Consider the following 15,295-nt stretch of genomic DNA (forward strand, 5'->3'; position numbering starts at 1 on the left):
TTTTTATTATTATATATATTTTGTACTTTTATCAAAAAAATTTTATCCTTTCATTGTTCTTTTCTACCCACACGTAGTAATTAATTTTATATTCAGTTATTTTTTATCTTTTACTAACATATATATATATATATATATATACATATACATGATACTAAAGATACAAAATTTCATCTTGCTATTCATTTTTGTGCCACAGACTCAACGGCGCCAAAGAAATAAAATTCCTAATCGATCCGATTCTCTTTCTTGCTTTCTCTCTTTTTCTTTCACGTTCTCCTTCTTCATCAATCAAGTGAAATCAAAGTAATATCGTTTACATAAATCGAATAACACATATTATTTCACATTGTTTATCCCACGAAAATCTATATGTATATTTATCGTTCTAAGACATCCTAGTGACGTCTTAGATTTTCTTTGATTCAGTATGTTCCGTCTCATTGCTATTTTCGTTACGTCATTAGCTGGTTCCATAACGTTATCGCAATTGTAATTCAAAAACAAAACCATTTGATTTTTCAATCAATATTTATTTTTATTTTTAATATTTGTTTTTTTTTTTTACAAATTACAATACAATCAAAATAAATCTAAATCATTTATTTATACCTTTTTTTTTTCTTTGCAAGTTTTAATTATAACTTAATACAAAATGTATTAAATGTCTTTTTGTATATTTATTATAATTATCACAGTTGTATTTTCATGCCTCAATTTTACTTATAAACACAATATAATAAAAAAAATAATTATAAAAATCAGTTAAAGCTTCATTATCTTCTGTTATTTTATGGCCAATTTTTTTTTTTTAATTCTAAAATTTGTCATTGTAATATGTTCCAATAATAGTAATACTTCATTAAGGTGAAATATATTTTACACACATACATTTTATTACTTTACTGTTTATTTGTATAAAGCTTACGACACAATTCGTTATTTTCTTTTAATAAATATTATATTATACGTATCTATATCAACTTTTGTGCAATTTTTCACTGTTACTATATTTTACTCTTTTTTTTTTAGAGTTTATTGAGCTTCAGTACGTTCTGGATCTACTTTTATCGTTAATCTATTGATTAATACTGCATCTGATGATGGTAAATTGGTTTCATTAGATGTGCCAATACCCTATAATTTCAAAAAATTCACGTCAATTTTATAATATCATCATTTCATTTTTATTTATTATTTTATTACCTCTCCAGTTTTATTTTTTAAATTCGATCGTTCAAGAGTTGCCAAAAGTTCATTTTGCAATTTCAATGTTACTGGTCTATCATTGTTATCAGTTTCATCGTTTTTACGATTATTCGTAAGAAAATCAAATCTTGAAGGTTGTTTTACTTCTCCCTCGTAGGCTCCAATTTTTACAGCTATTTTTCCAGAAGCTACATTCGTTGCTACAGTTTCATCTTCTGTTTTCTCTCTTACGTCGTGTGTATTTAATTGGCTTTTTTTTTTCATCGTTAAATTGCCATCGGATTCTTGTAATCCGACCGCCATTGTTTTATCTATATTACTGATAGATACTCGTTTATCTTGTTCCTTTAAGAATATTTTAAAAAATCACATTATCTACTTCAAAATTATTCTGTTCTTACAATCACTATACTTACTTGTGATTCATTTGATGTCACTTCAGAGCATTCACATCTTTGCTGATTGAACATTTTCCGGTGAACTTGTTTAAACTCCTCTATTAACTGTATTAAAACAATATTGCATCATAATATGAATAAATAAATAAAACAATTATAAAGTTAACTACCTTATCATGAGCAGCCACTACTTTATCATTGTTATCTGATTTTTTGCATACAAATTTCTCCTTTGTCATTTGTGGATGTTGCTGTTGTGATATATTTCTCTGAGTGCAGTGAAATTAAAAATAACATCAAAATCAATGTGAAAAATCAATTATTTTAACATAAGGTATACAAACTTGTTGAACACGTCGTTGCAATTCCTTTGCAATAGCAGAACCAAGATCAACTGTAGTTGTTGTTACTGTAGATTTTCCAGTAGATGTCATAGAATGATTATTAGTTGTTGACATTAATTCTGATGATTTTGAGCCGCATAATGATGCTGATGTTATTACTGATGATGACGATAACGTGGATTCTTTATTGCCACTACTACTAACTGATTCCACACTTGATTCTGTTTCTGTTGAACCCGTACTACCCATTGAAATCATGCTACCCATTTTACTATTTATTGTTGCTTTGGATTCTGTTATTAATTTATAAACATCACAATTTATTATTATATTTTGTAATTATACGATCACACAAATACTTACACATTAAAATTAGTAATACTTTAATTTTCACATAACTTACCTAATTGCCATTTAATTGTTGATATCGATTGCGGTGATGATGATGATGGTAATGATAATGGCGGTGGCGGTGGTGGTGGTGGTGGAGGGCATGATAATGATGATGATGATGACAATGATGATGATGATGATAGTGGTGGGGATCCAAAATTTGGATGATAAACCTTAACAGAAGCTTGGTCATTAATTTCAACGTTATTTTTAGAAATATAATCGTCTCCATTAATAGCAGCTGCAGGTGAACCGTAAAATCGAATAACATTGTCTTTTAATGATCGTTTATTCATTTTTTCATCTTCAACTGGATTAGCATCATCAAAATCATGACTTTCATAACAACATGTTGCTACAGGATCATAAAGTGGTTCTGAATTATGATGTAGAGAATATTTATCATTCGTATTATCATTATTACTGTCTATAATATTTGAACGATACTGATTCACATGATGATTTACTTGAATTACGGTTTTATTATTTGGCCCATGGTGTGTTATCCAACGATCTGTTGTTGTAACATTCATTTCATTCTGTAATAGAAAAATACATTTTAATTGTATTTGTTTGTTAATTCGTTCTTTTTTTTCTCAATTACCTGAAGACGACGATTATTATTATTTATATGATGATTATCCCATTGTAACGGTTTAGAACAATCAACTGTTTTTAATCTGAAATATACATTTCTTTATATATTTTCCGTTAACTTCATAGTCGACAATATATATTACCTTTCATCATTTTTACTGCAAAAATCATCTTGAAAATAGTCCCTAGCCGGATAATTCATATGATGATGGGGTGGTAATGGTGGTGGCGGCAATGGTGATTGTGGTAAACTAGAAGACTCTGAATCATACCCACTTGATCCACGCATCCATAAAGTTTCCGGACAATCATAATGTCCATTATTTTGTGGAATTGGTCTATTTACAATTAAATTTAATATCGCTGCACTACGCATTATTTCGATAGCCCGCTCAAATGGTAAATCGCCCAGTCGTTGACCATTACACCAAATTATTATATCACCAGCTTTTAGTCCTGCCAATCTTGCTGGTCCTCCTTCTCGGGTTCCCTATATTTAAATATGTATATAAATATTGTAATATTCATTATTCATCATAAGTTTATTTGTTTTATTCAACTTGTTTACCTGTACTGTTAAACCTGGTACCGTTCCTTTACAAACTCCACAACCTAATCTTCCTCTTTCACCTACCATCACACGAATACGAATTTCATTATATGGTATAGCTTCGGGCAAATCATTGCATTGATATGGCAACTGTTGTTGTTGTTGATGTTGTTGCTGTTGAACCATATGCCACGTAACTGGATCATTTGGGTTACTAAACCATTAGTTTTTCATGTATTAATAATTATGATATTATATTCAATCGACTGTTATAAAAAAATTGTTATAAAACCTACTCTTTTACTGGTATCATTCCAACACTTTTTATTTTCAATACAAGAACTTGTTGATTTTTTGCTAAAAGGGCAACTTCCTGATGCACGGCATCTTCCACAGGATAACCATTTATCCTTATAATTTGATCACCGACCTACAATACATGAAATAATATTAAAAATTTCAAAGTTATACAATATATATTAGTTCTAATTTTTCTTCTTCTACTTACCCTAAGGCCATTCCTATATGCTTCCCCACCAGGTTGAACATCACTGACATAAAATCCTGCTGCATATTCACGACCTCCACGGAGAGAAAAACCAAATCCTGACGCCCCACGACGTCTTAGACGAATATTTCTGGTAACTCCAATCACTGCCATTCTAGCACCTCCTCCGCTTCCTGCTATTGCTGTACTACCTGGACCAATACTTGACGTACCACCTGACGATCCAGTGCTTGAAATACTGGATGAACCGTCACCACTGCCGCCAGATCTATGAGCAAAGAAATTAAGATTCAGTTTTTATTTCTTTTCTACTTTTAACTATTGATTTACTCGTAGAAATTATTTACTTAGAAATTCATCATAGACATGACATATATACTCACTTCTAAGCCTATTTTATTAAAAGAAATTTGTTTTTTTTTTCAACTTTCTCTTTCTCTTTTTTTTTTTTATAAAAACCATATTTAATGTACAAAAGAATGTAAGTATCAAATGACTACTTTTTCAGTTACAAGTCGAAAAAAAAAGAAATTAAACAAGAGTCCTACTTGTACATATCTAATTTTTTTACTTGCATTTTATATTTGAATTTTTTAGAATCCCATCTTGCCCCTGCGTCCCACTTTATTCTGCTTTCCCTTACTGTTACGTGATATGTGAATATTTTCTATTACTATTCCGAATTATGCTACATGATGATAGTTTGCAATTATCTACCTTTCTCACGCACGAATAGACTTACCAAATACGATACATAAAAGAGCATTTCTTATTATTTCATTTTTCAACAGTGTAGAAGTACCTAATATAAATTATAAACTTTATTGTTGCAAAATGATGAAGGTTTTTTTTATCAAACACAATCTTTAATTATAGAGTAAAAGCAAATAATACAATCTTGTATTTTTATATTTTTTCAATGTTGTGATTGCTAAGTTTTTTTACGTTATCATCTTATTTTTTATTATTACATCACTTACTCGTACAAAAAGTGTCAAAATTGAACTTTCAAAACAACTGTTAAGAGTTTAATTGTTTTTGCTTTCTACTAATTTTATACATAAATGAACACAGTAAATCGTTATTACTAACACATATACACCATAGAGACACAGACAAAAGAACCTTGCACGACGGTCAATGGCTGCTACTGCTGCATACCAGATTCAAGGAAAATACAGACCGGTTTGATTCAACACTATGTGCTTAACAAACTGACAACTATGATATAACTATATACAACTTATTTTTATAGTAAAAAAGCATTAATTTATAAAGAAAGCCATTTGCATTTCAATTGATATAATGCTGATGTATGTCAAATAATATTTGATATCTTGCAAGAAATGTTTACCAACATACAATTCGGTCGATTTGCTTGTACGCATTTCTAGAACATCATACATGTTATCATTATTTTTTAAAATTATTGAATAATTACAGTATTAAGTATTACAGGTAAAAAAGTACTCCCCAATGCTTGACACAAACAGAATATCAGTTTTATGTCCTAGTATAATGAATACATGCTCCAAAAGCAAAGCCAAAGTGGAATAATAGAATTGATATTTTTGCCACATAACTATTCGACCGATAAATTTATTCCTATCATTATTTATACAGATAATTTATTAGACACTTGTTTCTTTCTCTTTCTCTCTCTCTCTCTTTAAATCCCATGGTGATACGCCCTGTTTGAACTTTACTCCGATTTTTTCAATATTTAAAACTATAATAAATGCTCGTAATCATGATAAATTAGTACTTAAAATGATAAATATAAATGAACTATTAATCCTTACCTATGTATAAAAGCTGCAGTAGACATATTATTATCCATAAGGTGGTAATTCGTCTTATTGTTTTTTTTTTCAATTTCCTTTTTTCACTTTTTCGTGGATATCCTGAAAGTATTGTATATACTCAAACGTTCAATACTCAAACTTAGTTTTTTAAATCCAACAATTGAAGAAATTGATGATTTATTATTTAAATATAAACATTAATTCTGACAAATTCGTGAAAATACGAGCAGTTTATAAAATCACCGGTGAATGTATCATACATAAATACGTATATGAAAACTAACAACGATTACACTCATCATATAGCATGAGGAAGCAACTGTGTGTATACGACAGCAGTGGTTTCCTACCGCAGTACCAATTGCGCATTAGTAGTGCGCAGATTCAAACAAGTATAGAAATAATGGAGAAAGTGTGTATTCCTGTTGAGGCCAGACATACACACTCGGGATCATCCATACCTTTTGAGTTTTTACCGACTGCGGGGACGATTTTTTTAGAACAAGACGATCGGTTGTAACGAGTCGACAATACTAAAAATATAAATTTTCACACGTTCATTTTTGTTTAAAAGACAAACAATTAAGCAGGATTATTTTTATGATAGATTTTTCAAGAGCTAACTCTTCAACAAGTGTGTAAATGTTTAAGTAGCCCTTTTAAAGATTACATATATAATTCAACTTTGCTCAACATTTTTTGCAATCTATTGGATGTTTATAGTATTTTATTAAAATATTTTATACGAATATCTTTTTGTATTACCAAAATGATATTATTTTTGTTAATACAAATTAAGTTCACAATAAATATATTTTATACAAAAGTTAATTTTATCTATATTAAGTACATATACAAATATACACCATGTTTTTGACATATTTTTTTTTTAATTAAAACGTATATATTTATTATATACATGTCATATTATTATACACAATCAAAAATTATATTAGAAAATGACTAAGTTGGGTAAGATTTATTAACAACAATCTTTTTTTTTTCTGTTTGTTACTTATGAAGTATTTGATAGCTCATTTGATCATCCGGAATAAGGCACATGAAAAAATCATACCGAAAAACTAGAAAAAAAATTCAATAAGAATATGTGTTGTTTTAATAAATAAAATATTTTTAAAATTATATTTACCATCAGAATTGCAACTGCAATTCCAGCACCACCAAGTATGACAGCATGTTTTTGTACGTAGACTTGAGTCGTATTCAAACATCCATTTATGTATGTCGTAGAAGGATCTATCCGAGTGTATGTAGTACATTTAAGATGCTAAAAAACATGCTAGTTATATAATATCTTTTATATTTAATCAATCAATTTATTTTATAGACTTACCTGTTTTGGAGCAATTTCACGACAGCATGATTCTGGCATATTAAGTCCATTCAGATTCCAATCACGATAATCATGAACTCCACAACAATGGAACTAAAATGAATTTATTTCAACGTTAACCAATTCAATTATACTGCATGGGTAATAATAATTCCTATTTTTAACAAGTAACTTACAGTCTCTTGAGTTATATCCCAGGCTTCAGTTATACCATGTCTATGATATGAACGTAATGAATTTTTCATTCTTTGCTCTATTTCTCCATAAATTTTCCCTCGAAATACATATCCCAATACTCCGCCAATCAACATTGTTATAAAAAGTAGAAAAACTATCATGAAATACTAAAAACATTAAAAATTAATTTATTTAATTAATTCTTTAAACAATAAACTAGAATCAATGAATAATTTTCATCACTTACCGTAAGTAGCATACATTTTACTTCTCGAGATGCACCAATGCAACCGAAAAATGCTATAACAGCAACAATGATTCCTCCAACAAGAAGTACGTAGGTAGCTCCTGTTAATAGATCATCATTTACTAATTTGCTAAGAGCAGGTACTCGATCAACTAAAGCCCAAGCTGCAAGGCCTACTACTATACAACCACCGATCTGGAAAAAAAATTATTATTATTATTTTTTTGACAATAAATTATAAAAACCTATCATGTGATACTTACGAAGATAATGAAATTTACAAAAAATAACGAAAACTTCATAAAACGACCACAGCCATTCATTTCTGAGCTGTAGCCCATAGTGTTTACCTGAAATAATTAAAGTTTATTACATAATTTTTATATTTCAAATGTTCCTTTGTGTTAATAAAATATCAACCATTTTAAATTATTATTTCTCATATCTGCGTTCAAGATCTTGGTAATTATCACGTATCACGTAATCATGGGATAATTTATATTGGTCATTTTCACTGTGACCTTAAACCTGTTTTTTTTTTTCGTTGTGAAATATTTTACTGAAATTTTTGTTTATCAAATTTTTTTTTTTTTAATTTTTAAAAAATAATAATTATTATTATTACTTTAAAATATTGAGCTTAATTATTAATCAATGGAAAATGTTTTTCTTCTTTTATTTCTATTGTTTAACATAAAACAGTGTATCATACACTGTATATGACATACTGACCCAGTTTCGTTCTTGGAAAAGAATTTATTTATTCTATAGACTTGCTGCTTTCTAATATAAAATTTGAGCATAAAAAACCTCGTTCCCATATCAAATTCGATTTTAAAATCGATAGTACTTTACCGATAGTACGGTAAAAATTATCGTTATGTTTATCATAAAGTTATTATAATAAGAAAAAAAAACATAGTCTTTAAGTCATAGTTAATGAATCAACATATTGATACAAGATAGTAAAATTAATGATAGATTACTATGTAAGGCACTGTAAGCATTGCTGACCATGTTCACTGATATGATTCATCTTTATGAAATTAACATTCAACGTATTTCAAAATTGAATCATTATTATTTATATTATTTTTTATATACTGAATCATAGTCAATATTATCTTAATTTCTTATTTCTCTATCAAGGACTAGTTATTCTTTTTTATTTTTATGTTAAAAAATGAATGAAAAAAGAATTCAAGAAGTGTTAATCAAAGCTAACTAGATTTTCTTCCCAATTACTTCAAATTTATCCATTTAAACAGTCGAGGTCACATAAAATTGAACATGAATTAAATGAATATTGAAAAATAAATGTATGAGTATACATCGTACAAAGAATTACTTACTAGCTATACGAAATATATCTTGAAAGTTTCTTCACAATGAAAATTGTTTTACCTTTCTCTACAGCCTTGTAACCACACTTGAAATTTTACATCTACAATAGTTTTATTTTTTTGGAGTAAAATGTAGAATATTTATTTAAATGGCACTTTCATTTAATTAAAAAAAAATAACTTAATAAAATTTCATTCATAGTCAATATCAACGTTTGATAAAAATATTAAAATTAAGTATATTATTACAAAGTATATTATATGAACGTAAGGAACTGCTGCTATTACTACTGTTCCTGCTGATTCTTTATTCCAGACTGGCCGTAGTAAATTATAATTGTATAGTAGTAGTGGCCGTTGATGTTACGTTAGTAGTTGTGTGTGGTAGCAACATAAAACAAACATTAAAATGGAAAACAACTTTGTTGTCTTTTTTCATTACGTTTACGTTACACAATATTTTAATTAAATACTGGAGGTGGAAATGTATTTTTTTAATACACTTAAAATTGTTAGTTGAACGATTTTTTTTTATCTATGTATTCAAAAATTAAAAAAAAAAAATTATGTATATCTATATGATTATTTTTGTATTTTATGAAGTATAATTTATTAAAAATTGATTTTATACTTTATATATTTTACTTTTTATAATTAATAATTAATCTATTTACAGCATCAATTATAATTCAAAATTTTATAGTGTAATTATACTTATTTATTATAAAATTGATGCTACATTGAATGTATAAACGAATAGAAGATGTAAAATATACACGGTTTATTTATAGTTTTAAATGAATCCACATTTCTACAAATTTGTAAATTTGCATATGTAAGACTAGTTTATATTGACAACCTCTTTTTTTCACATGAGTATTTAATCATTTTATAAACAAATAAATTAATATAAAATAATATAATTTCAATAATTTGATTAATCATCATCAAATCTAATTAATTAATGATGAGAGTATTATTTTTATTAACACGGCAGGTTTGTTATTTATTTATAAAGAACCACTTTAATAATTAAAAAATTTCCTGTTTAAAGTTCATTAATTACTACGCCATTATTGTAGTCAAATCTTTATCATTATCTTCTCTGGGCAGGTGGTTGATAAATAGCTTGAGTTATTCGTTGCTGAATACGTTTTTTCTGATGTTGTTGTCCTCTTTCAGAATTATTTGTTTTAGCATTTATAGTAGTATCATTTGGATATTTAAAATTATCACTATCATTACTACGTCGATATTCTATACTATTACTAGTTGAATTTTTATTGTGATATCGTGGTGGACGATTTCGTTTTCCTGGTAATAGTTGATGATTATCATGAGATGATGTCATAAAATTTCGAGTGGCATCATCTGTCATTAATGGTATACAATCAATTTGAAGTACTTCTTCATAATTATTAAAATCTTTAAATTGTACTACACACGTACGAGCAGACACAGCAGTAACTTGCGCATGATAATATTTATTATCCTCCCAATATTTAGCCATACATATATCTCCTTTTTTCCAAATCCATTCTTCACCATTTTTTTTAGTATCATTATTTGTTGGATTATTGAAGTAAAATTTTTGATAATTAGATGATTCATTCATTTGAATTGGTTTAAAAAATGAATTATCGTCACCAGTTGCGAACCTTTTTTCTTCCACTCCTGGCAAAGATTGACTATATTTATTAAATAAACTTACTTTATTAATTGTGTTGGGTGTGAATTGATCACGAGATTGATTATTATAAGGTTTTTCATTTTTTGAAGGTACTTTATTGGTAATGCAATCGGAATTTAATTGTATTAATGTACGATCATAAAATTTTTTGGAATTATTATCACCTTGTTGATACTGATATTCTTGATGCTTTTGAAATCTTGGTGGTTTAGGTTGACGAGAATTATTATCACTTGAAACGTTTGTGTTGTGAACTGTATTATAATTATGATTCCTATTATTCGTTTGTTTTGGTAATTTATCATCAACATCATCATTGGATTGATAAAAAGAAGAAGGTGTCACAATCGTTGTTTGTTGAAAACGTCCAGTTTTATGAACTTTTTTTTCACTGTTATTTCCTTTATTAGATGGTGGTTTTTTGGGTTGATGGTATTGCTCATTTGAACTATTTCGATCCGTTTGTAAATTATTATAAATCGTATCATGGGTACTATTAGTATTACTATTTTCATTATTTGTATTAACATTTTGTAGTGTAGAATAGGATTTACTAGTAGCGGCATTTTGAGTTGGTAATTTATCCTCAAGAAAATCGAATAGAGATATTTTTCCACTACTTGGTTTTGTTTCTTCCAATTTTTTATCAGAACGTTTTCCACGATTTTCTCGATTGGATTCTCTATTGGAATTATTGTGCTTATTGTCATTTTTTTGTAATAATTTTAAAGCTCTGTCAACATTATTACGATTTATTTTCAATGCATATTCTGCTTGTTCAACAGAAAATCCTAAATCAACAATTTTTTGAACACTATGATCCAACAGTTGTTTAGTTCCTCCACCAAAAACTTTTTTATTACCCTGACGAGCTGCTTCAGCAATAGCATCCTGACGTTGAACTTCAAAATCACTATCTTTATTTTGATGATTTTCCTTTGTTTTTAACGATTTATCTTTTTCAATCGCAACTTTAATAATTTTTTTCCCAAAAGGAATCCACGGTGGTGGTCCCTCTCCTTCTTCCGACGATCGAGCCCGAGTGTGTAATGCGAGTTTTTTATTTAATTCCCATTTTTCAATTAAACTCGATACTTTTCCTCCCAATACACATGCAATATTTTCAGGCTTTAATAAAACCATTCCATGTGTCATAATAATATTTGTCGCATTCAACAAAAATTTTGTCCCCGGTGGAGTGTTAATATTAATTGACATAATATGCTCAATTTCTAAACCTTGATAATTATTTTTCCCATCAGTTAGATATAATTTAAGCATTCGGGGTACTGAACCACCTCCTCGTGAATCATCATAATTTTTTGGAGCAGCAACGTTACGAATTTTTTGAATCTGAACAATCAAAGTTCCTTCATTAATTGTCCCTTCACCACTCCCAATTTCCTTCAAATCAAACTGGAACATAATAGAACAATAAATAGTAAATAATTTGATTGTAAATTTTTTATTTTTAATTTATTCACAATTGTAAATTCAACTTACATCAATTGCTTTTTTTATAAGTTTTGATACATCTTTTACTGCACCACATTCACTTACAAGATTAAAGCCTTGTTCTGTTAAATACCTAAATCAGATTAATTTATTTAGTTAATTAATCATAACATTTAATCAAAATGTATATATACATATATTTACAGAAACAATTTGTAAGTTTTTTTACATACCAGCCCAGTTCTCTCATTTTCTCCATTTTGTCTAATGGCGTTTCTTACTTTCTTTCTTGGTAATATTTCTTGGTTGTTTTGTTCATTAATAAATAATTCCGAAAATTATTTCAATTTTTATAATGATAATAATGTAATGGATGAAAATAATATTTCCTAGAAATAGTAAGATAATAAATATTGATATTTAAGATGTTATTCCAATTACACAGTCAATGCTATCAATTTCACCGCATTTTTTGTAACTTAATAAGATTTCACTAATCTATACATATTTTGAATTATTTAATTCAATTATTCATATATTTAACAAAATATTTAAGTTAATAAACATTAAAGTTAACCAACATCACATCAAGTTTTAATATTTATTCAAAAGTGACAAAGGTTTCTGTATTATGTCATTGGCTAAACTATTGTTAAACAAGCTAGGACAGTTGTTGTAAACATCTAATTTTCGATAATTAACTTGTATTACATTTTTTTTTTTAAATAATATATCACTACTTGATTTGATGTATGATTTACGAAACTACAACATGATTCTGATTTTTTCTCATGAAATATCAAAGACGGTTTCTCTAGTTAACAATATCGATACACTGTCTATGAATATTAAGTTTAACAGAAAGTTACCGTTCTTATTTGAAACATGATTGATTTTCAAAATTGTCTCTAAATCTTTAAATAATAAAAGTATTTTAATTTATATTATTTATTTTGTAATAATATATTTTTCAGTACTAGAGAGAGTTTCAATTTATTCTATCAGCTTGGATGTATATAAACGTTAGCCATCTGTTCATTCAATTGGACATTTATCTATAGTATGTATGTATTGTTGTTTTTTTTTTTATTTGAACAATTTACTATTATTTGTTATTTTTTATATCTAATTCATTGATACATTATTTTGAAGCAAGAAAACTAATAAATTCCTTACAATAGAATTATTTTAGTGAGCTCTATTTACTACTTGTAAATTAACGAAGTCTGCAATACCTTCGATCGATAATAATACCACGTGTCATGTCTATAGTTTAGTTGATGCATTACACTATATTAAAAAGACAAATCAAGCTCTCTTTCCGTATGTAAACTTAATAATGGCGGTGGGAAAAAATAAAGGGCTTTCCAAAGGAGGCAAAAAGGGAGTTAAAAAGAAAATGTAAGTGATAAATATTATAATTGTGTAATTTTGTAATATGTCTAGTTCTGAAAATATATTTTTTTAAGTTACATGAATGAGTGATGTTTGTGATTATTGTTGATTATGTTGACCAAATCATCACCTGGATACATGACATGCTGTTACTCTATTGTCATAATAATATGTCTCGGAAACTACTTTTAACGAATTATTTTAGTGTTATTATATATTTATTTATTCAATGAATGAATTTTTATTATTTTTTATGTAATATCTACAATCGTTATGAATTATAACCTATTTTGGTTTTTCAAATTTTACGTTTAATTGAGATTAAAAAAATAATCTAACTTAAATTTGTTCATGTAATATTTTGTTTATTTAATTAAAATTATAATTAATTAATTTTCTTTTAATTCTAGTGTAGATCCTTTTACTCGCAAAGATTGGTATGATGTCAAGGCACCGTCTATGTTTACTACTCGCCAAATTGGCAAAACTCTTGTGAATAGAACTCAAGGAACGAGTAAGTTTAAAACAATGTTTTATACAATTTAATATTTTATCATTCAAGCAACCCCAGCTTCACGAAATTTTTTAAATAATTTCGCTGACGTTTAGTGTTGCAAGAGTAAAGAGCGAAAGGTACCACAGCTTTATTTACTTAAATAAAGCTGTTGTCTTATCGGTACAAATTTCATCTCAAATTAATTAAATTTAATAAGATTGATTGTTATTAGTAATTAACGACAATCATGCAATTTATTTATTTTACAGAAATCGCCTCCGAAGGTTTAAAATACCGTGTCTTCGAAGTTTCTCTTGCTGACCTTCAAAATGATCAAGATGCAGAGAGATCTTTCCGAAAATTCAGACTTATTGCTGAAGATGTACAAGGACGTTCAGTTCTTACCAATTTTCACGGTATGGACTTGACTACAGACAAGCTTCGGTCTATGGTGAAGAAATGGCAAACATTAATAGAAGCCAATGTTGATGTCAAAACTACTGATGGATATTTACTTCGAGTATTTTGCATTGGTTTTACTAACAAAGACCAAATGAGTCAAAGGAAGACATGCTATGCTCAACATGCACAGGTAAATAAATTTTTTTTTTCACTCCAATCTAACTTTAATAAAATTAAAAACTATCATAATTATTAATCAATACAACTCGCAATAATCTATTCCATTATATTAAAATGATCTACATTAATTTTAATGATGTGTTATATATTGCGGAGATAAAATTGTATGCTTACTCTTACCACATTTTTCTTTCTCCATAAGAGAAATGATAAATTGTGAAGCAACATTTTCTCTATGTAGTTATTTTATTTATTATCATTTTAATTAAATATTTTAATTATTTATTTGTTTTTTATTAAAGAAAAAATCGTTCTAATGTACTTTGGTTTCTTATTTTCCTAGGTCCGTAATATTAGAAGAAAAATGGTATCAACCATCACAGATGATATTTCCAAGAGCGATCTAAAAGGTGTGGTAAGCAAATTGCTTCCTGATGCAATTGCAAAAGATATCGAAAAAGCTTGTCAAGGCATCTATCCTCTTCACGATGTCTACATTCGAAAAGTGAAGGTTTTGAAGAAACCACGATTCGAATTGAGTAAATTGCTTGAGCTGCACGGCGATGGTGGTGGTGGTAAAAGCAGTGAGCCTGGTGAAACCGGCTCCAAGGTAGACAGACCTGAAGGTTATGAACCACCAGTGCAAGAGTCTGTTTAAGAACTATTTAGAAAAAAGATACTTTGTAAAATAAAATAAAAATAATAAAAAAATAAACAATGAAAAAAAAAAAAAATTAAACAAACAAAATATT

At 27.8% G+C, this 15,295-nt stretch overlaps 4 protein-coding genes across 6 annotated transcripts; 1 reads left to right on the forward strand and 3 right to left on the reverse strand.

Annotated features, from left to right (window-relative positions):
• Window positions 1–692: 692 nt before the first annotated feature.
• Window positions 693–6,179, reverse strand: LOC118071381 (uncharacterized). Its single transcript, XM_035090521.1, has 12 exons — window positions 5,802–6,179; window positions 4,000–4,267; window positions 3,788–3,921; window positions 3,510–3,705; window positions 3,085–3,431; window positions 2,949–3,024; window positions 2,355–2,883; window positions 1,952–2,244; window positions 1,778–1,876; window positions 1,626–1,712; window positions 1,207–1,554; window positions 693–1,137 (listed from the first exon to the last, which is right to left on the reverse strand). The coding sequence occupies exons 1-12, from the start codon at window positions 5,837–5,839 to the stop codon at window positions 1,036–1,038; spliced, it is 2,517 nt and encodes an 838-aa protein (XP_034946412.1). The 5' UTR covers window positions 5,840–6,179; the 3' UTR covers window positions 693–1,035.
• Window positions 6,180–6,655: 476 nt separating this feature from the next.
• Window positions 6,656–9,258, reverse strand: Tsp74F (Tetraspanin 74F). Of its 2 annotated transcripts, none has more exons than XM_035089782.1 (7): window positions 8,987–9,258; window positions 7,846–7,932; window positions 7,583–7,777; window positions 7,335–7,502; window positions 7,159–7,251; window positions 6,955–7,092; window positions 6,656–6,886 (listed from the first exon to the last, which is right to left on the reverse strand). In XM_035089782.1, exons 2-7 carry the CDS (start codon window positions 7,921–7,923, stop codon window positions 6,839–6,841), a joined length of 720 nt encoding a protein of 239 aa, XP_034945673.1. In that variant the 5' UTR covers window positions 7,924–7,932; window positions 8,987–9,258; the 3' UTR covers window positions 6,656–6,838. The 2 variants fall into 2 exon arrangements, with proteins under 2 accessions (XP_034945673.1, XP_034945681.1); XM_035089790.1 differs by having other exon boundaries at window positions 8,935–9,258.
• Window positions 9,259–9,702: 444 nt separating this feature from the next.
• Window positions 9,703–13,282, reverse strand: LOC118071199 (Tudor domain containing 3). 2 transcript variants are annotated; one of them, XM_035090230.1, is made up of 4 exons: window positions 13,247–13,282; window positions 12,304–12,459; window positions 12,119–12,203; window positions 9,703–12,031 (listed from the first exon to the last, which is right to left on the reverse strand). In XM_035090230.1, exons 2-4 carry the CDS (start codon window positions 12,327–12,329, stop codon window positions 10,022–10,024), a joined length of 2,121 nt encoding a protein of 706 aa, XP_034946121.1. In that variant the 5' UTR covers window positions 12,330–12,459; window positions 13,247–13,282; the 3' UTR covers window positions 9,703–10,021. The 2 variants fall into 2 exon arrangements, with proteins under 2 accessions (XP_034946121.1, XP_034946116.1); XM_035090225.1 differs by lacking the exon at window positions 13,247–13,282 and adding an exon at window positions 12,940–13,201.
• Window positions 13,283–13,319: 37 nt separating this feature from the next.
• Window positions 13,320–15,291, forward strand: LOC118071262 (40S ribosomal protein S3a). The gene is made up of 4 exons (XM_035090320.1): window positions 13,320–13,471; window positions 13,876–13,979; window positions 14,231–14,553; window positions 14,887–15,291. The coding sequence occupies exons 1-4, from the start codon at window positions 13,410–13,412 to the stop codon at window positions 15,199–15,201; spliced, it is 804 nt and encodes a 267-aa protein (XP_034946211.1). The 5' UTR covers window positions 13,320–13,409; the 3' UTR covers window positions 15,202–15,291.
• The last annotated feature ends 4 nt before the right edge of the window (window positions 15,292–15,295 follow it).

The sequence above is a fragment of the Chelonus insularis genome, unplaced genomic scaffold (assembly GCF_013357705.1).
Source record: "Chelonus insularis isolate UGA/USDA-ARS -01 unplaced genomic scaffold, ASM1335770v1 contig_130_pilon, whole genome shotgun sequence".
Taxonomy (NCBI): Eukaryota; Metazoa; Arthropoda; class Insecta; order Hymenoptera; family Braconidae; genus Chelonus; species Chelonus insularis.

Coding starts and splice junctions, on each gene's coding strand:
- LOC118071381 (XM_035090521.1), bottom strand. CDS start 5,839: ATGGATAATAATATGTCTACTGCAGCTTTTATACATAG. Junction 2,245..2,354: donor AACAATTAAATGGCAATTAG/GTAAGTTATGTG, acceptor AATTAATAACAG/AATCCAAAGCAACAATAAAT. Junction 1,877..1,951: donor TGCAACGACGTGTTCAACAA/GTTTGTATACCT, acceptor CACTGCACTCAG/AGAAATATATCACAACAGCA.
- Tsp74F (XM_035089782.1), bottom strand. CDS start 7,923: ATGGGCTACAGCTCAGAAATGAATGGCTGTGGTCGTTTTATGAAGTTT. Junction 7,778..7,845: donor TTGTAAATTTCATTATCTTC/GTAAGTATCACA, acceptor TTTTTTTTCCAG/ATCGGTGGTTGTATAGTAGT. Junction 7,503..7,582: donor TAAAATGTATGCTACTTACG/GTAAGTGATGAA, acceptor TAATGTTTTTAG/TATTTCATGATAGTTTTTCT.
- LOC118071199 (XM_035090230.1), bottom strand. CDS start 12,329: ATGGAGAAAATGAGAGAACTGGGCTG. Junction 12,204..12,303: donor AAAATGAGAGAACTGGGCTG/GTATGTAAAAAA, acceptor AATCTGATTTAG/GTATTTAACAGAACAAGGCT. Junction 12,032..12,118: donor TTATAAAAAAAGCAATTGAT/GTAAGTTGAATT, acceptor ATTATGTTCCAG/TTTGATTTGAAGGAAATTGG.
- LOC118071262 (XM_035090320.1), top strand. CDS start 13,410: ATGGCGGTGGGAAAAAATAAAGGGCTTTCCAAAGGAGGCAAAAAGGGA. Junction 13,980..14,230: donor GAATAGAACTCAAGGAACGA/GTAAGTTTAAAA, acceptor TTTATTTTACAG/AAATCGCCTCCGAAGGTTTA. Junction 14,554..14,886: donor GCTATGCTCAACATGCACAG/GTAAATAAATTT, acceptor TTATTTTCCTAG/GTCCGTAATATTAGAAGAAA.